The sequence below is a fragment of the Peromyscus leucopus genome, chromosome 20 (genome assembly GCF_004664715.2).
Source record: "Peromyscus leucopus breed LL Stock chromosome 20, UCI_PerLeu_2.1, whole genome shotgun sequence".
In the NCBI taxonomy this organism is placed as follows: Eukaryota; Metazoa; Chordata; class Mammalia; order Rodentia; family Cricetidae; genus Peromyscus; species Peromyscus leucopus.
The window spans coordinates 5,226,626-5,246,233 of NC_051080.1; the positions used below are offsets into that span (position 1 = coordinate 5,226,626).

General features: G+C 47.7%; 1 protein-coding gene across 1 annotated transcript; it reads left to right on the forward strand.

The window, feature by feature from the left end:
- The first annotated feature begins 137 nt into the window (after positions 1-137).
- Prkag1 (protein kinase AMP-activated non-catalytic subunit gamma 1) lies at positions 138-18,862 on the forward strand. Its single transcript, XM_028891895.2, has 12 exons — positions 138-236; positions 6,862-6,907; positions 15,856-15,965; positions 16,090-16,171; positions 16,266-16,324; positions 16,469-16,514; positions 16,614-16,668; positions 17,013-17,139; positions 17,315-17,480; positions 17,645-17,682; positions 17,903-18,049; positions 18,183-18,862. The coding sequence occupies exons 1-12, from the start codon at positions 228-230 to the stop codon at positions 18,288-18,290; spliced, it is 993 nt and encodes a 330-aa protein (XP_028747728.2). The 5' UTR covers positions 138-227; the 3' UTR covers positions 18,291-18,862.
- The last annotated feature ends 746 nt before the right edge of the window (positions 18,863-19,608 follow it).

The window sequence follows — 19,608 nt, forward strand, 5'->3', positions numbered from 1 at the left end:
CCATGACCCTCGTCGTTAGCCAGATCTTAAGGTCCTAGAGGACCGGGCGGGGGGAGGGAGGGAGGTTGTCCACACCAGGCTCAGCCACTGCCGGAAGGGTGGGTTCCCTGCCTTCCGCCCTGGGGCTGAGATGGCCTGACGTAGGCGGAAGTGACGCGGGCACCGGAAGTGGGGCGGGGTCTGCTGCAAGGGAGCTTTCTAAGCTCAGGAACTGGCGGGCGATTGCAATGGAGTCGGTGAGTGGCGCAGGAGGGCGGCGGGGGGCGCTGTGGAGCCGGAGACCCCCGCTAGGAGCCGGGGAGGGCCGGGCTTGGTGATGGAGTCCCGGACTCCCTCCTCCGTTTCGGTGGGCGCCTCGACGGGGCCGCACCCGTCCCTGCCTGGCGTCCGCGGTACCCTGGGAAACCGGGCTGTGAGTCTGGAGCCCACGAACGCCGCCGTGATCTTGGCCCCCTGGCCGTGAGTGCCTCGAGCCCTTTCAGAAGTTTGCATGAGAGCGGGGTTGTGAGCCCCGCTTGCAGGGAGCTCCGGGACCCCGTTTGTGCAACTGTTTACTGCACTTCTTGGCACGGACGTCTGAAAGACTATACTGCATCCAGCCAGGCTACATTCCTTTATAAGTTCTAGAATTGCGGTTTCCGAAAGGAAGGAATCCAAGAGGCCACTGTGTCCCTTGAACAAGTTCAGGTCGTGTCCTGATCAGTGACGCTATGCATGCGTGTTGACACAGCTCGTTCTTGGCGAGCAGCTTGACCAATGGTGGGAAGTCCTTGTCACCTCTTACAGATGCTGCAGGTTATCTGCTACTTGCTTGACCTCCCTCCTTCTCAGGAGCCTTTCTTTAGCACTCTGAAAACCCTCCCATCGACTTCCTGCTCCAGAGTTTTAACTGTGTATCCTCTGTGGGCAGTTTGGGTATGTGTATCCTCTGCGGGCAGCTTTGGGTTCTCTCTCTTCTCCCCCCCCCCCTTCTCTCTCTCTCACACACACACACAACCACTGTGTAGCCGAGTAACACCTACAGGTTCGCTCTTCCCAATTTTTTTCTCCTCTTGAGTCAAATACTTGCCCAGAGTAATTTTTGCGCCACACCTTTGCCTGCAGAGTAGTAATAAATAACTTACAAAGAAGAAAACAGATACAATAGGAAAGTGGTATGCAATAGGAAAGTCATACATGCAAGGATTCCGTTTTCTACAGACAGAGCATTTTAAGTAAAAGTAGTCTAATTACATTAAAATTAAAACAGTGCTGTTATTTTTTACTTGTAAATGTATTATGCTATAATGTTTTTAAACTATATTATTATAGTTTTTATGTATATTTCTGAATTTAGCCCTTATGCTTTCTATATACACCGGTTGCAGAGAGAGTGAGACAGAGAGGCAGAAGGAGAGAGATGTTAGTTAAGGTAGACAGACTGTATACTAAGTACTATCAAGATACAAAAAGCTGCCGGCAGTGGTGGCATACCCCTTTAGTCTCAGCACTAGGGGAGGTAGAAGCAGGTGGATCTCTGTGAGTTTGAGGCCAGCCTGGGCTACAGAGCAAGATCCAGGACAGGCACCAAAACTACACAGAGAAACCCTGTCTTGAAAAAACAGGGGTGGGGGGTGGAGTCAGCCAAGACCAAGTTGGATGTATTGTATGTTGTGCTAAGTTACACACTGTGGGAGCCCATTCTCGGGTTCCTCGTGGCTTTACCCAGCAGGTCCGAATAGAGGGCCTGAGTGCAGGTGTCTGAGATGGTTTGCACTTGGCTGTGCTGGGGGAGGAGGTCTTTTGCTCCACCCCTTGGCGTCTCTATAAAAATTCTGGGCCAGAGACAGTCAGGGCCCATTGGAATAGGTTCCAGGCCCTCTCGAGGCTATTCTTTATTTTCTATCTGTTTATCTCTGAAAGATTCTCTGCTATAAATCCTTCTATCTAATATTCCCTGCTGCTTGCACTCAAGAAAACTCCGGGGAACTGTGGAGGTGGTGGGTAAACGCCCCACAACACACACATAATTTTTTTTTGAGACAGGCTCTCAGTAGGTAGCTCAAATCTTCTGCCTCAGTATAAATACCATTCCCAGCTCTGACTTTTGAAATAAGAGAGCCTGTGGAAGATTAATGAGCAAGGCAGTGAGTGTACTTTTGAGAATATTCTTAACAGCTTTCTGTGAATAGACTGAGTCACTTAGAAAGTAAGTTTTTAAGTTTTGAATTGTAGTGTGTGTGTGTGTGTGTGTGTGTGTGTGTGTGTGTAAGAGAAAGGAAAGAAAGACGGGGTGCACAGGTGGCATGGAATAAATGAGGAGGCCGAGGACAGCTTTCTGGAATTAGTTTTCTCCTTCTGCCATGACAGTGGGGTTGGGGACCAAACTCAGGTCATCCGGCTTATCAGGTTAGCTCTTTCACTCCTCCAGCCGTCTTGCAAGCCTTGGGAAGTATTTTTACGTGGCTAGAGATGGAAATATCTTTAGATATTTAGATCGTATCTTGAGAGCGACTTTGGTTAGAGAACTGAGGAGATGTGGGGCAAGGAGACTAGAATGCTGTGCAGCTCGTGGTGTGGCTCAGTGCCCGCCCACAACTGTGGGTTCAGTGCTCCAGCACCATCCAGTGAAGGTTTATGAAAGCTTGGAGGCAGTGCAGGGGTGAGAAGCGGAAGCCTAAGTGAGGGCTGTGAAAAATGAACCGAGAGGGATTTGAGGCATTTCAACACCAGTTTAACATCGCGAGCCCTTACGTGCTAAGGGGAACGGAAGGACGACAGTCCCAGACACTAGGAAGACAGCAGAGTTGCACTGAAAAGGAAAAACTGTCACAGGCTAGCAACAGGAGTGAAGGACAATATTCTGTATTAAAGTAAGTATTATGAACGGTCTCTGGACCATGTGATGGGCACACAACAGGAAACGTAGATGGGGAGTTTGGAAAGCAATTCTGTCTTAGTATCAGACCTAGCCTCTCTGTAGTAATACGTTATACCTGTGTATAAATATAAGTGATATAGTCTTGGTTCCCTAAAACGTTTTGTTTTGGGTGTTTTTGTTGTTATTGTTTTGAGCCGGAGTCTAATGTAGCACAGGCTAGCCTTGAATTCACTCTGTAGCGGAGGCTGGTCATAAACTCCTGATCCTTCCAACTCCACCTCCTGAGCACTGGGAATGGAGTTGTAACGGGGCCCTCTGTCCCCCGTCTTAGTGAAAGAAGAGGTGAGTGGACATAATTTGCCCACTTGTGGAGAAACAGGATAAAAGCATGTTCAACTGTGTCTGTGACGGCTAGCTTTGTCAACTTGATACAACCTGGAATTACCTGGGAAGAGAGTCTCAATGAGGGTTTGCCTGTCACATTGGGTTGGCCTGTGGGCGTGTCTGTGGAGTATTGTCTCAGTTAATCGATGTGGGAAGACCTAGCCCACCGTGGGCAGTGCCATTCTCTAGGTGGAAGGTCCTAAACCGTGTAAGAGCGGACAAATGGGAACACAGCGGGCTAAGGGGCGTGATCCACTCCTTCCTCTCTGCCCTTGACTGGATGCGATGCAGTCTGCTGTCTGAAGTTCCTGCTGCTGTGGCCTCCCCACAAAGATGGGCTGTAGCCTGGAATTGTCAGCCAAAAATAAGCCCCTTCTCCCCTAAATTGCAAAGTGCTATCAGGTTGTTTTACCACACAACAGAAGAGAAACTAGAACATCTCTGACGCCTTTTTTGATATCCATATCTTTTTTTTTTTTTTTTTGGTTTTTCGAGACAGGGTTTCCCTGCGTAGCTTTGCGCCTTTCCTGGAGCTCACTTGGTAGCCCAGGCTGGCCTCGAACTCACAGAGATCCGCCTGGCTCTGCCTCCCGAGTGCTGGGATTAAAGGCGTGCGCCACCACCGCCCGGCTTGATATCCATATCTCTACCTGTGTATCTTGTGCATCTCTTGGTCTTAGGTTTACATCATTATTTATAGAATTTCTTTAAACTATAAATTCTGTCAAGTGCCCCATGCTGGGGCAGTCAAACACAAGGTATAAGGTAGTGGAGGCTTCTGGGAATTTATAATCTGTTTCTGTAGATAACGCCCTACGTGACGGTGCGCACAGTGTGATGTGGGTTGAGAGGAGGGTGCCGTCACTTTCAGAAGTAGCTGCTTCTGCCTGTGCCTTTGTGTAGATCATGAGACGGATGCATGCATCTTTACTGGGGAAGCGCCTGCTCCAGTTTTAAGCAGTGAGGCTGTTGTTTGGCAATGAGTCTTGCCAGAAAAGCCAGACCACGCTGCTGGTTTTATCAAGCTCAGAGAAGAAGAGGATTAGTTGTTCACCTCAATGCACTTGCTCGTCTCAGTGTCCTGGAGGGAGATTTGGGGTCCTGCCCACTTCACCCCGTTTGCCAGCCATCTCTGTAGGTTCAACCCAAGGCCTTTCACTTTGTACCACTGCATAAGCTATGAAAGGGAAATGATTCTGTGTGTAGGGGACATCACCCAGAGCAGATGGAGCCAAAGTATGGATGACAGGAGATACACATTTTCATGATCCCTCCTGGGTTCCTAGATAGCAATACAATTTCCAAATGTTCTAGTGAGAGCTCTGTGAATGATCTTCTGTGTAAGATATCTCTCTCTCTCTCTCTCTCTCTCTCTCTCTCTCTCTCTCTCTCTCTCTTTCTCACTCACTCACTCACTCACTCACAGGGTTTCTCTGTGTAGCTCTGGTAATCCTGGAACTTGCTCTATAGACCAGGCTGGCCTTGAACTCCGAGATCCACCTGCCTCTGCCTCCAGTGCTGGAATTAAAGGCGTGTACCACCACACCCAGCCCAGGATTTTTAGTGTTAACTCTTGTTTTGGGATTTGGGGGACAGATTCTTACTGTGTAGCCCTGGCTAGTCTGAAGTTCACTATGAAAACCAGGCTGGTCTCACACTCGCTATGATCCCACTGTCTCTGCCTCCTAAGTGCTGATATTACAAACATGCTCTACCACAGCTGTTTTTAGACTTGATGTTTTTTTTCTTTTTAAGGTTTATTTATTTATTATGTATGCAGTGTTCTGTCTGCATGTATGCCCACAGGCCAGGAGAGGGCACCAGCTCTCATTGTAGATGGTTGTGAGTCACCATGTGGTTGCTGGGAATTGAACTCAGGTCCTCTGGAAGAGCAGCCAGTGTTCTTAACCGCTGAGTCATCTCTCCAGCCCCTGTTTTGTTTTTTCTTGGTTTTTTTGAAACAGGGTTCCCAGTTTGGAGCCTGTCCTGGAACTCACTTTGTAGACCAGGCTGGCCTTGAACTCACAGAGATCCGCATGGCTCTGCCTCCCGAGTGCTGGGATTAAAGGCGTATGCCACCACCGCCCAGCTTAGACTTAATGTTTTGTTTTGCATTGTAATATATACTTGTAATCCTGACACTAGGAAGGCTAAGGCAGGAGGATTTCAAGTTTAATCTCAGCTTTGTTAGTCTACAGTTGAAATGTTACCTTAAATAACCAGCCAACCAACCAACAAATAAAGACCTAATATTTCGTTAGAAGTGTGTTCTATAAGAATGTAAGCTCTGGGGGCTGGAAAGATGGCTCAGAGGTTAAGAGCAGTGACTGCTCTTCCAGAGGTCCTGAGTTCTATTCCCAGCACCCACATGGTGGCTTACAACCATCTGTAATGAGATCTGGCACCCTCTCCTATATATATAATAAATAAATCTTTTAAAAAAAATTCAAAAAAAAAAAAAAAAAAAGAATGTAAGCTCTGGGGGCTGGAGAGATGGCTCAGAGGTTAAGAGCACTGGTTGTTCTTCCAGAGGACCTGAGTTCAGTTCCCAGCAACCACATGGTGGCTCACAACCATCTGTAATGAGATCTGGCGCCCTCTTCTGGCCTGCAGGCAAACATGCAGGCAGAACACTGTATACATAATAAATAAATCTTAAAAAAAAAAAAAAAAAAAAAAAAGTAAGCTCTGCCGGGTGGTGGTGACGCCCTCCTTTAGTCCCAGGAGGCAGAGGCAGGTGGATCTCTGTGAGGTCCAGGACAGCCAGGGATATACAGAAAAAGTCTGTCTTGAAAAACCAAAACCAAAGAAACAAGACACATGAGCTTTGGAGTTCCTACGCGGCCCTGTGAGCTTGGGCAGGAGGTTCCGTACGGACTCGTGACTCTCTCTTCTACTCTTAATAAGGGTTTGCCTCAGGGTTGTTAGAAAGACTAGCTGAGGTATTATTTCTTTCTGTCTTTTGAGGGGACGTTGAGACAGAGTCTCATGTAGCCCAGGCTAACCTCAAATCTGTTGTGTAGCCAAGGCTCCTCTGGAGCTCCTGATTCTCCCTTCTTCACCTCCAACGTGGTAGGCGCCACCACACTCAACTGAAGTAATATTTCTTGAAGAGCCTTGCCCTGCTGTACTTTTTTTTTTTTTTTTAAACAATGCTGGGAATTGGACTTAGGGCCTCACACATATTCTACCACTGATCTGTATCCCTAGCCATACCAGCTTTGTGTGTGTGTGTCTTTTTGAGACAGAGTTTTGTTTATATAGTAGCCCAGGCAGGCCTGGCTTCAAGTTCATGATGCTGTTCCCACATTAGCCTTCCGAGTAGCCTTTTTCTTTTCTTTTTTTTTTTTTTTTTTTGGTTTTTCGAGACAGGGTTTCTCTGTGTAGCTTTGCGCCTTTCCTGGGACTCACTTGGTAGTCCAGGCTGGCCTCGAACTCACAGAGATCCGCCTGCCTCTGCCTCCCGAGTGCTGGGATTAAAGGCGTGTGCCACCACCACCACCACCACCACCACCACCACCACCACCACCACCCGGCCCCGAGTAGCCTTTTTCTAATGTGAGGCCAAGAGAGTGTGGAGTCTCAGTTAAGGTGACTGTGCTTTTCTTGTCTTCCAGGTCGCTTTAGAGAGCTCCCCAGCTCCGGAGAATGAACACTCTCAAGGTACGTGTATCACAAAGTCAGCTGAGGAAAGGAGTCCACATGTGAGAGCCGTAGCCTGACCTTGTCTTCGGCGATCCTTTTGACTGTCTAGGGAAAGAGGCAGGATGTCTGGGGATGTGGCTCAGTGGCAGAGCACTTGCCTAGCATGTGGGCAGCCATAGGTTCAAGCCCCAGCCACACAAATGAATGAAAGAATCAATTTGCCACTTCTCTGGGAAAGGATTTGCCTGGAAGCACTCTTATTTTTCCTAAGAATTTTACCTTCATTGCGTTAGACACACATTTTCCCAAAAGATTAAAATACAGACTGAGTATAAATTTCAAGAGATTATGTAGTGGGGCTGGAGAGATGACTCGGTTCGGTGTTTTAAGAGTATGTCCTATGCAATCCTGAGGACTGGAGTTCAGATCCCATAGCCTTAGGTGTTCCACATAGCCTGTAGCCCAAACTCCAGGGGAGTTCGAGACAGAAGGATCATGTGGACTTGCTGGTTGTACCTTGACAGTGAAAACAAGCTCCAGCTTCAGGGAGAAACCCTGCCTCTGAGGAATAGGTGGAGGATGATAGAAAATGACACCCGATACCTTCTTCTAGACCCCACACAGGAACAGCACTTGATTATACCCTCTATGTCAACAATTTTCGGTTTCTGTGAGTTTTACTTACTATTTAGATCTTGGCCCTCCTACACAGAACCTTTCAGATACTTAGGATACACACACACACACACACACACACACACACACACACACACACACATATCTATTTTAGATAACAGGGTCTTGTGTAGCCCAGGCTGAGCTTAAATTTGATTTGTAGCTGTGCTGGACAGTTTTATGTCAACCTGACTCAAGCTAGAGTCATCTCAGAGGAGGGAACCTCAACTGAGAAAATGACTCCGTAAGATCGGGCTGCAGGCAAGCCTGTAGGGCATTTAATTAGTGATTCATGTGGGAGGGCCCAGCCCATGGTGGGTGGTGCCATCCCTGGGGTCCTGAGTGATCTAAGAAAGCCATGTTGAGCAGGCCAGTAAGCAGCTCCCCTCCATGGCCTCTGCATTAGCTCTTGGCTGTAAGTTCCCTCCTGGTTTGAGTTCTTGCCTTGGTTTCCCCCAGTGGGCTGTCGGTCACAATGTGTCACCACAGTGACAGAAACCCTAAGACAGTAGCTGAAGATGGCTTTGAACCTCTGATCATCTTGTCTTCCACCCCCTAAGCACAACGATGCCAATTTGCAGGGCTGGAATTGAACCCAGGGCTTTGTGCACACTAGGCAGGTGTTCTGACAACTGAGGTACACCCCAGCCTGGAATCCCTTTATAGATTTTAAAAGACATTTTGTTTGTTTATGTCTATGAGGTTTTTTGTCTGCATGTATGTCTGTGTACCACATGTGTGCCTAGTCCCTGTAGAGGCCAGAAGAGGGTGTTGGATCCTGACACAGAGTTAACAGGCAGTTGTGAGCTACCATGTAGGTGCTGAGAAATGGCCCTGAGTCCTCTTAAGAGCAGCCAGTGTCTTCTGAGTCATCTCTGCAGCCCCCCCCCCAAGCCCTCCCTTTATAAAAATGTCTTTTACCTGTTTGCTGATGAAATGTTCTTTTACCTGAGTATATTATATTGTTATCGAGGTTTTGTTCTGTGTACAGGTTCCCTGTACCTTCCTCCAGTCGTCCATTTGTTTGTTTCCTTGTACTATGTTTAGTGTGGGGGACAATGTGGGTCACTATTTTACACTAAAAAAAATTATTTTACGTGTATGAGTGTTTTTTGCCTGCCTGCATATCTGTGTATCGTGTGTGTGCTGGTGCCTGTGGAGGTCAGGAGAGGGTGTTGGATCCTCTAGAACTGGAGTTACAGATGCTTATGAGCCACCATGTGTGGAGGCTGAGAACTGAACTCGGGTCCTCTGTGAGAACAAGAAGCCATCTCTCCACCCCTACACCTTTTTAGATGCTTGTGAATCCTTGGTTTAAACAAAATTCAGTGGGAAAGCTCTTGCTTTGGAAGTGTGAGGACTGGAGTTTGGATTTCCAGAACTCAGGTAAACGCTGAGCAGGCATGGCCTGTAATCCCAGCACTCAGGAGTCAAAGATGGCTCCCCAGAGCAAATTGTTGTCCAGACTCATAAAGACTACGGAGACTGCTCAGTAAATGAAGTAGAAGGAGAGTGATTGATCAAGGAACACACCTAACATCAAGCTTGAGTTTCCACACACACATGCATGTGCACAGACATTCACATGCATACGTGGGAAAAACAGGGTTCCAGTAGCACACTCAGATGTACAGAAACACAACATTTTTAAAAAGAGGTCGTCAGCTGGGCAGTAGTGGTGCATGCCTTGAAGGGAGGCAGAGGCAGGTAGATCTCTGTGAGTTGGAGGCCAGCCTGGTCTACAGATGAATTCCAGGACAAACAAGGCTACACAGAGAAACCCTGTCTCAAACAGCAAAAAAAAAAGCCCAGTATCCAAGAAAATCCAAGGACATATTAATAAGACTTCTGTGAGTTTTTGACAAGAATTTTAAGTTGTTCTGTTTTATTGGATTAAAAAAAAATCAGCTGGGTAGTGGTCTTGCATGCCTTTAATCTTAGCACTCAGGAGGCAGAGGCAGGTGGATCTCTGAGTTTGAGACCGGTCTGGTCTACAGAGTGAGTTCTAGGAGAGCCAGGGCTACACAGAGAAACCCTTTGTCTTAGTTAGGGTGTCTATTGCTGTGGAAAGACACCATGACCACAGCAACTCTTTTTTTTTTTTTTTAATTAATTAATTAATTTATTTTTCTATTATCAGCTTGATACAGTACAAATTCTTATCCTAATAGTGAAATGTTTCATCAAGGCTTGCCCAGTGATTGAGTAAAACCAAAACTTATTATAAGCCACAGTCATCCTAGGGTCCCCCCTGCTATGTAGCCTCCCTGGATCTGTGGGTTGCAATCTGATTGTTCTTTGCTTTATATCTAGTATCCACTTATGAGTGAGTATATACCATATTTGTCCTTCTGGGTTTGGGTTACCTCTCTCACGATGATATTTTCTAGTTCCATCCATTTGCCTGCAAATTTCATGCTGTCATTGTTTTTCACTGCTGAGTAGTACTCCATTGTATATATGTACCACATTTTCTTAATCCATGGGCATCTAGGTTGTTTCCAGGTTCTGGCTATTACGAATAATGCTGCTATGAACATAGTTGAGCGTGTGTCCTTGTGATGTGATTGAGCATTCCTTGGGTATATGCCCAAGAGTGGTATGGCTGGGTCTTGAGGTAGATGGATTCCCAATTTTCGACCACAGCAACTCTTATAAAGGAAAACATTTAATTGGGCCTGGTTTACAATTCAGAAGTTTAGTCCACTGTCATCATGGCAGGAAGCATGGTGGCCTGCAGGCAGACGTGGTGCTGAGAGTTCCATATCCTGATCCAAAGGCAGCAGAAAGAAGGAGAGCCACTGGGTCTGGCTTGGAGTTTTGAAACCCCAAAGCCTACCCGCAGAGAGACATGTCCTCCAACAAGGCTACCCCTGCTCCAACAAGGCCACATCTTCTAATGCCACTCCCTAAGCATTCAACTTGATTCTATGGGGGCCATTCTTATTCAAACCACCACACCCTATCTTGAAAAACAAAAAACAAATCAGTGTCATTGTAGGCTACATCATCTAGATGACTTTTCATCATTGAATACTGCACATGATATCAATGCCTGTTGTGTGTTTCTGAGTACGTCTGTGGTAGCTCCAAGGCAGACAGCAGAAACTCAGTTTATGTGGATGAAGCAGATGAGGTGGACTAAATATGACAAGCAACAACTTATAAATCTTGTGTCCCACTTAAAAGGAGACAGCAACTATCTATATCTGCTCAATTAAGACTTATTTTTGCCAGATCTCATTTTTGTAAAGAAACTGAGAATTTGGATTTTTATGAAAATTTGTAGAGTTTTTAAATTTGGAAAGTGATTTAAATTATTTTTAAAACTGGGAAATCCAAATTCAATACGCGTGTGGGCTTCTGACTTATAATGATAGCATCTAACTCGGTGTAGTATATCTTCGGCTGGTGTCTAAGACTGTCTTGGTATCTGTGAGTTGGGTTTTCATGTTTGAGAAACAATGGAAGTCTTCCAGTTACCATGGTAGGTTGAGTGCCTACATCCACCTTCAGTCCTCCTTTGAGAAACAGAACAAAGGGCTCAGAGATAGCTCAGCCATTAAGAACGCACTCTCCTAGAGGACCTGGTTTCCTTTCCTACCTCCAATGGCAGCTCACAAGGTCTTGTCTGTAATTCCGGTTCCCGGGGATCTGATGCCCTCTTCTGGCCGCTACAGGGACTGCATGAACATAAAATCAAAATCAAAATCCTGGGCTGATGAGGCCCAGCAGGTAAAGCTGCTTGCCGTTCCGGGCCCTGGCAACCTGAGCTTGATACCCAGACCCTCAAAAGGTGGGAGGGGAGAGCCAGCTGCACGAGGCGGTCCTCACACGCCTTGGCAGGTGCACATGTATGCATGCACACACAACTACCCTAGAGGACTTTTTCTTTTTTAGTACAAACCTACAAAAATAAGAACAGGGGAGGGAACTGTAGAAATGGGTTGTGGCGCCGGGCGGTGGTGGCGCAAGCCTTTAATCCCAGCACTTGGGAGGCAGAGCCAGGCGGATCTCTGTGAGTTCAAGGCCAGCCTGGTCTACCAAGTGAGTTCCAGGAAAGGCTCAAAGCTACGCAGAGAAACCCTGTCTCGAAAAACCAAAAGAAAAGAAAAAAGAAAAAGAAAAAAAAAAGAAAGAAAGAAAAGAAATGGGTTGTGGAAGCTGGAAAGTGTGTGGGAGATAATTAAATGACTTAGCTGACCTGAGGATGGTGCATTGTAGTTAACAGTAAAGAAAGTTTGAAAGTATAAGGAACAGACATCCCAAGACCGACTGTCTCGTGGCGTACTGCTGAGCTGCGGGTCCTCCCACCCAGGTTCCTCCCACCCAGGTTCCTCCCACCCAGACTCCGGGTGTGGAGAGCAGCTCACACACTGTACTGAAAACCAGAACCTGAAGTAAACTATACTGGATGCTGAGCCTCCCCCATTCAGCCTCCAGAATACTAACCAGAAAAGACTTCAGTCTTCCAGGCTCAGGGTTAAAGGATCATCTGTAGACTCTCCTTGACAGGAAATCCTACAAACACAAGTACTGGATGTTCTCTAAATGGCTCACAATCAACAACCTCGTTTATGCATTTAGAGCCTCCAGTTGGCATTCAAGTGTTCCCACTTAAGATACGATTTAGATAAAATGTGCAGAAATAGAATTGGAAGCCTGTTTCTGGTGTGCCACGGGCGCATGTGGAGGCTTGGGCTTGATATCAGGTCTCTTCTGTCGGTCACTCTTCCCCACTTCTTTACTGAGGGGGGGGTCTCCCTAAACCACAACTCGACAGTTGTGACTGTCTGCCATCAGCTTACCCTGGCTTCCTCTGTCTGTGCTTCCCAGGCTTTCACACAGGTTCTGACACTTGGGGTAAGCCCCTTTTCACTGACCATGGCCCAGCTCCTGATCCTGTTTTAAACCAAGATTAGCAGACATCTAAAGAGAGTACTTAAAAGGTGGTCCAACTGGAGGGAAAACCAGTGTACAGGGAGCAGAACTTTGATAATAATGTAATATGTTCAAGTAAAAAACCATATTTTGGCCGGGCGGTGGTGGCACACGCCTTTAATCCCAGCACTCGGGAAGCAGAGGCAGGCGGATCGCTGTGAGTTCGAGGCCAGCCTGGGTTACCAAGTGAGTCCCAGGAAAGGCGCAAAGCTACACAGAGAAACCCTGTCTCAAAACAAAACAAAACAAAACAAAAAAAAAAAAAAAAAGAAAGTGCCAAAGAAAGAAAATGGCTTTTATTTACTTATTATTGTTTTCAGTTATGTGTACTTGTGTGTGTGTACACATCTGAGTGCAGGTGACCACACAGAGGCCACAGGTGTCTGATGTCCCTGGAGCTGGAGTTACAGGTGTGTGTGGGCCGTCTGATGTGGGCACTGGGAAGAAAAGCAATGTCGCCTTAGCCACTGAGCCATCTCCCCAGCTCCAAGAAAAAGGTTCTTATTTAACTTAGCTCTGACAATGACTGTTTGGTCAAAATGGTTTAAATACTGATGTAACCAGCATTAGGATTTAACTCCCGGAAGGATGGGGGCTGCAAAATGAAGGTACTTGATGTTGGTTTGGAAAGAGAGCTCACAATTCTTGTCTTTTTAGGAAGGTAATGATGGAAAGTGAAATGAAGTCAGAGAGCGAGCGGCAGTGTGAGCATGCACAGGAACAAGAGCAGTCTGGGTGCGGGGTGCACACTTGGGATCCCAGTACTCAGGCCAGGCAAGGTGTGAGACGGCTTTGTAGTGTGTTTGCTCCACCCAGGACCTTGGGCTATACCTCGGGAAGGAGGTGGTGCTTCCTGCCTTCCTAGTGACCTGTCAAAAGAGAGGCAAGGTGGCTGAGCTGGTAAGAGCACCGACTTCCATTCCAGAGGACCCAGGTTCAATTCTCAGCACCCACACGAATGCACCTAGTCTCAGTGTGCTATCATGCCCAGGAGCCACATGACCCTTCTCTCCTCTCCTTTTAAGAGGTCACTACATAGCTTGAGCTATATAGTAAGACCCTGGCTTCAAAAAAAAGCACTGGCTGGAGAGATTGTTCAGTGGCAAAGAGCACTGGCTGCTCTTTCAGAGGACCTGGGTTCAATTCCCAGCAACCATATGGTGGTTCACAACTATCTGTTGGCCTCCAAGGATACCAGGCATGCAGGCAAAACACCCGTACACATAAATAAAAATGAAAAGTTAAAAAAAAAAAAAGCACTGTCAAGGCCCCTCAAGAGATATTCCCTCAGTAGGTGTATTATTTCATACCTGTAAGAGCTAGAGGCAGGAAGATCAGCTCAAGGTCATTCTTTGCTACATAGGGAGTTTGAGTCTTGCTGTGTTACTTGAGAACCTGCCTCAAAAATAAAAATGAAACTGATAGGAGCCACGTGTGGTAGTGTTTGTCTATAATCTCATCACTGGAGAGACACATGGGGATCTGGGCTTCATTCTGCTTTCAGAACTAGCCCGTCCCAAAGCCTGTCCCGAGATATTGAGGGCTGGGAATGCAGTGTACTGGTGTGGTGCTTGCCTTGCGTTACCTAGGTTTGCCCCCTAGCACTGGGAGAAAAAAACTACTAGATTTTTTTTTTTTTTTTTTGAGGCAGCATTGCTATAGCACTGGCTGTAGACCAGGCTGGTCTCCAATTCAGACATCCCCCTGCCTCTGCCTCCTAGGTGCTGGGATTAAAGGTGTGCAAGACCACCACCACATGGTTTTTTGCTTTTTTGAGACAGGGTTGCTCTGTGTAACTTTGGTGCCTGTCCTGGAACTCACTCTGTAGACCAGGCTAGCCTCGAACTCACAGAGATCCGCCTGCCTCTGCCTCACTAGTGATGGGATTAAAGGCGTGCGCCACCACTGCCCTGCTTAGAAATAATTTTTTTTTTTTTTTTTTTTTTTGGTTTTTCGAGACAGGGTTTCCCTGCGTAGCTTTGCGCCTTTCCTGGAGCTCACTTGGTAGCCCAGGCTGGCCTCGAACTCACAGAGATCCGCCTGGCTCTGCCTCCCGAGTGCTGGGATTAAAGGCGTGCGCCACCACCGCCCGGCTAGAAATAATTTTTTAAAAACCAGCTGGGGTGCTGGGAGTCTAGTACAGAATTAGGCAGGGCTCAGCGTATTTCTTGCCACTCACTCAGTGATATGACCTGAACAGTTCATTTAACTGGTCTGCATGTGTTTTCTCACCTAAAACACAAGGATAATACTTAATAGAACAATAAGCATTCAGAGATGCAGGTTGTTGTTGTTGTTGGTGGTGGTGGTGGTGGTGGTGGTGGTGGCGGCGGCACACGACTTTAATCCCAGCACTCAGGAGGCAGAGGCAGGAAGATCTGAGTTGGAGGCCAGCCTGGTCTACAGTGAGTTCCAGGACAGCCAGGGCTACACAGAGAAACCCTGTCTTGAAAAAAGGGGGGAAAGGGGTGGGATGTTAAATGATGCAGCACTTTTAAGTACATATTATAGTACATAGAACATCCAGAGTATTGTTTTACAGGGTTGCCTTTCCAGTGTAGAGCAAGCAGTTAAAAAACACGGGCTGCCAGGCATGGCGTTGCATGCCTGAAATCCCAGCACTTGGAGAACTAAGGCAGGAAGATTACTACAGGCTTGAGGCGAGACAGGACTACATAGCAAGACTCTATCTCAAGAAAATGAAGGGGCTGCAGAGTTGGGTCAGCAGAAGAACACTGGCTTTTCTTCCAGAGGACTCAAGTTCAATTCCCAGCACCCACATGACAGCTTACAACCGTCAGTACCTCTCAGGGGCTCCAACTCCCTCTTGGCCTCATCACTCACCAGGCACACATATGGTGCACAGATATACAAGTAAAACACCCATACACACAAGAAAAAAATTATTTAAAAATCAAAACCAAAGACCTTACAGTTATTTAAGAAGCAAGAAAAGAAATGTGTAAACCAGAAGAATGGAGGTGAATGTAGCCAGGCCCTCCCTGAGGGTTTCTGACTCACACCGTGGTGCTGATCGTTCCGGCCAAGGAGAGTGAGCACTTGGCATTGTTAGAGATGTCCTTGCCGAACCAGGAGTTCCCCACCTGCAGGTTGTCAACAAATGTAAAGAAGTTTGCTTGATATCTCATCTTCGTTAAGAAAAGAGAAATGAAAAATGTTAAATAGGAAGAAAAACTCTAATGAAAAGATGAGAAACAGTACAAACCAAAACTCCCTTCCTTCGGAGTTGAGAAACTAGAACTCTTTTTTTTTTTTATTTCTATCTCTTGTGATTGTGAGTTCTTGCATAAAAGAAAAGACACCACCTTTCCGACTTTTCCCCTGTGCAGAGACCCTGGAATCGAACAACGGTGTGTACACTTCCTTCATGAAGTCTCACCGCTGCTACGACCTGATCCCTACAAGTTCCAAGTTGGTTGTGTTCGATACTTCCCTGCAGGTGGGTCAGGTCCCTTTTCTCCGTTCCCCAGAGCCGCTGGTTCCGTCCCCGTCACCACACTTGATACTTCCACACGCCAACCCTGCTTTCTTAGCGCCTTAGGATCTTACTCTTTTGGCTCTAGGTGAAGAAAGCCTTCTTTGCCCTGGTGACTAACGGTGTTCGAGCTGCCCCTCTGTGGGATAGTAAGAAGCAGAGTTTTGTGGGTAAGCAGAAGTTTCTGGAACATGCCCGTTGGCATCTTTTGCCGGTCGAGAAGATGCCTTGAGCTGTGCTGAGGGCTCTTGTCTTGGCTTCTAGGAATGCTGACCATCACTGACTTCATCAATATCCTGCACCGATACTATAAGTCAGCCTTGGTAAGGCAGTGAGCCTCCAGAGCAAACCACACCCTACCTCTGGTCCTCACCTGGTGCCCATCATGCCTGGTTTTCCCTCCAAGCAAAGCCCCTGGGTTAAGGAAAAGGGAGAGCAAGTCTCTGATCTGCTGCTTCTGCTTCTAGGTGCAGATCTATGAGCTGGAAGAACACAAGATAGAAACTTGGAGAGGTACGTAAGGAATGGAGGTGGTGAGGGATGGAGGGATGGAGGGGTTCCTGGGAGCCACTTTACGGGGCAGTGTTTTATGAACCACCCCTTTCCCTCCAGAGGTGTACCTCCAGGACTCCTTCAAGCCACTCGTCTGCATTTCTCCAAATGCCAGGTCAGTTCCGGCTGTGTGTCCATCCCTCAACCCCTGGAGGCCGGAGCAGGGAGAGGGAGGACTTCTTCCAGTGTGCACAGCCGTGCCTCATCTCCCCATAGCCAAGCCTGGCCTTGATCGTAATCCTACTGCAGAGCTCAGGCTGGCCCGAGTTACAATTCTTCTGCTTGTCCTCACGCTGGCGGGACATAAACCACCACACCCAGCCACATCACTCCACTTTAAGTCTGGTTGAGCACTGCCCTTTCCTCGGACCACGAGGTTTCCCTGTCCGTAAACACATTGTAAGGAGCGGTACAGTTTAACGCTGTGGAACCTAACCTTGACCTTCTACCTTTTCGTAGCTTGTTTGACGCTGTGTCTTCATTAATTCGAAATAAGATCCACAGACTTCCGGTTATTGACCCAGAGTCAGGCAACACCCTGTACATCCTTACTCACAAGCGCATCCTCAAGTTCCTCAAGTTGTTTGTAAGTGCACTTAATGCAGCTCGCATGTCTTATCTGCCGGATTGGAGGCACACACTCAGCAAATTGGGGGGGCCTTAAAAGTCAAGCCGAGTCAGTGTTTTGGGTCCTGAGGATTGAACCCAGCACTTCATGCTCTACCACAGAGCCCCCTGAAAGCCGATGATTCTTCCCTCAGATCACTGAGTTCCCCAAGCCCGAGTTCATGTCTAAGTCTCTGGAAGAGCTACAGATCGGCACCTATGCCAACATCGCTATGGTGCGCACGACCACGCCCGTCTACGTGGCGCTAGGCATCTTCGTTCAACACCGAGTCTCCGCCTTGCCTGTGGTGGATGAGAAAGGTGAGCGACTGGGAAAGAAGGGGGGCGGAGTGTGGTTCCGGGCTCTGGGAAAACCTGCTTCCTCTCAGCTCAGCTGGAAGGCGAGCCTGTGGGTGGAAAGAGCTTTGGCTACCAGATATTTTTCTTTTCTTTTTTTTTTTTCTGAGCTGCCTCTGTTTCCCTAGGGCGTGTGGTGGACATCTACTCCAAGTTCGATGTGATTGTGAGTGACAGGGGAGGGGCGGGGAGGGAGGGGCGGGGAGCAGCAGGGGGTCTTCTTCTATGTCAGCCGCTTCTGTGCTCCGAATCCTGTCTGGACAGTAGCTGAACAGACTGGTTCTGGCTTGTGGGCAGAGCTGAGGCGTGCCTCAGTCTCTCTAGCGAGACTGGGTTGGTCCAGGGTTCGGGAACGGGCCCCATTTCAAGTGCACCCCCACCTCCAGAATCTGGCAGCAGAAAAGACCTACAACAACCTAGATGTGTCCGTGACGAAAGCCCTCCAACATCGGTCCCACTACTTTGAGGGTGTTCTCAAGTGCTACCTACACGAGACCCTGGAAACCATCATTAACAGGCTGGTGGAAGCGGAGGTAGGAGGCCAGCCCCCCTCAAGCAACTCGTGGGGAGTGGCCTGGAGAATGGTGTTTTCAAAGAGGGCCGGGACCGAGGCGCTCACCCTAACTGAAGTTGGCACTAACACTGCTTCGCGTTGCTCTGTGCCAGGTTCACCGTCTGGTGGTGGTGGATGAGAACGATGTGGTCAAGGGCATTGTGTCTCTGTCGGACATCCTGCAGGCTCTGGTGCTCACAGGTGGAGAGAAGAAGCCCTGAGCACGGCCCCTCGCTGCCTCCCGGAAGCTCTGGGAATCAGATGGAATCCTGGGAGAACTGAGTCTGTTCCCTCGGGAGCTCCATGCCCACTGTCTGGAACTAGAGGAGACGGGGATGAGGAGAAAGGACTTTTAGCTTCCCTTACCATCATGTGTACATTTGAGACAACGCTGAGCCCAGCCAATCCTAGTCCTGTGCCCTTAGACATAGCACCCTTCTCGGGGAACCATGGGCTTTGTGCTCCTCAGGCAGATTCTGATCTCTACGAGATCCCTACAGATCCCTACACCTCACCGTGCCCCGGCTCCGGCTCCACCCTTACTCCGCCAAAGATAATAGCTCCACAAAATCTTCTTAAAAATATTTTTATTCACCCTGCTTCATTTGTGTGGAGGAGGCTGAGTCCATTTAATGTCACTTCTTCCCATTAATCTTGGGAGGTGCGTGTCTGGGTTCCTGTGCTCTGTGCATGTGAAGGCAGATGGCTGTGTGGAGGAGGGCAATGGGTAGGTAGCCAAGATTAATGCTTTTTGTAGCAAATCTAATTAAATGACAAGGTTTTCATCATGGTATTGCAGTGTTTGATTTCTGCATTTGATAGACACTGTTTCGACAACCTTCCTACCTTATAAAGCTACTTCAACTCATCAATAACAACAGTAATGATACTACACACAAAAGCACATGTTCTCAATGGTTTAACTACACAGGTTGTATGGGACTCTTAAGTGTTTAGGTCTTGGGAGAATTTATGGTTTTTTTTTTTTTTTTTTGGTTTTTCGAGACAGGGTTTCTTCGTGTAGTTTTGGTGCCAGTCCTGGATCTCGCTCTGTAGATCAGGCTGGCCTCGAACTCAGAGAGATCTGCCTGGCTCTGCCTCCCAAGTGCTGAGATCAGAGGCGTGCGCCGCCGCCGCCTGGCAATTTTTTTTTTTTTTTTGAGAAAGGATTTTGTACCATATGTAGATCAGGCTGGCCTCAGATTTGTAGCAATCCTGCCTCCAACTCTTAAGTACTGGGATTATAGGCACATGCTGCTGCACTCAGGGTCAGACTTTAAAAAAAAAAAATCTTTGTGAGCCAGGCATGGTAGCACAAGCCTTTAATCCCAGCACTCAGGAGGTAGAGGCAGGTGGATCTCTTGAGTTCGAGGCCAGTCTGGTCTACAGAGTGAGTTCCAGGACAGCCAGGGCTACACAGAGAAACCCTGTCTAGAAAAAAACAAGAACAAAAAACCTTTGTGTGTGCCTGTATGTAGCTGAAGGACAGCCTTGGGTGACAGTCCTCACCTTCTACCTTAGGTGACCGCTTTTGTTTTT

What these genes read in the sequence shown, in the direction of transcription:
- Prkag1 (XM_028891895.2), top strand. An exon ending in CAAGATAGAAACTTGGAGAG is followed by an intron (nt 16,515 to 16,613) that starts GTACGTAAGGAA and finishes CTTTCCCTCCAG; the next exon opens with AGGTGTACCTCCAGGACTCC. An exon ending in GCCTGTGGTGGATGAGAAAG is followed by an intron (nt 17,481 to 17,644) that starts GTGAGCGACTGG and finishes CTGTTTCCCTAG; the next exon opens with GGCGTGTGGTGGACATCTAC.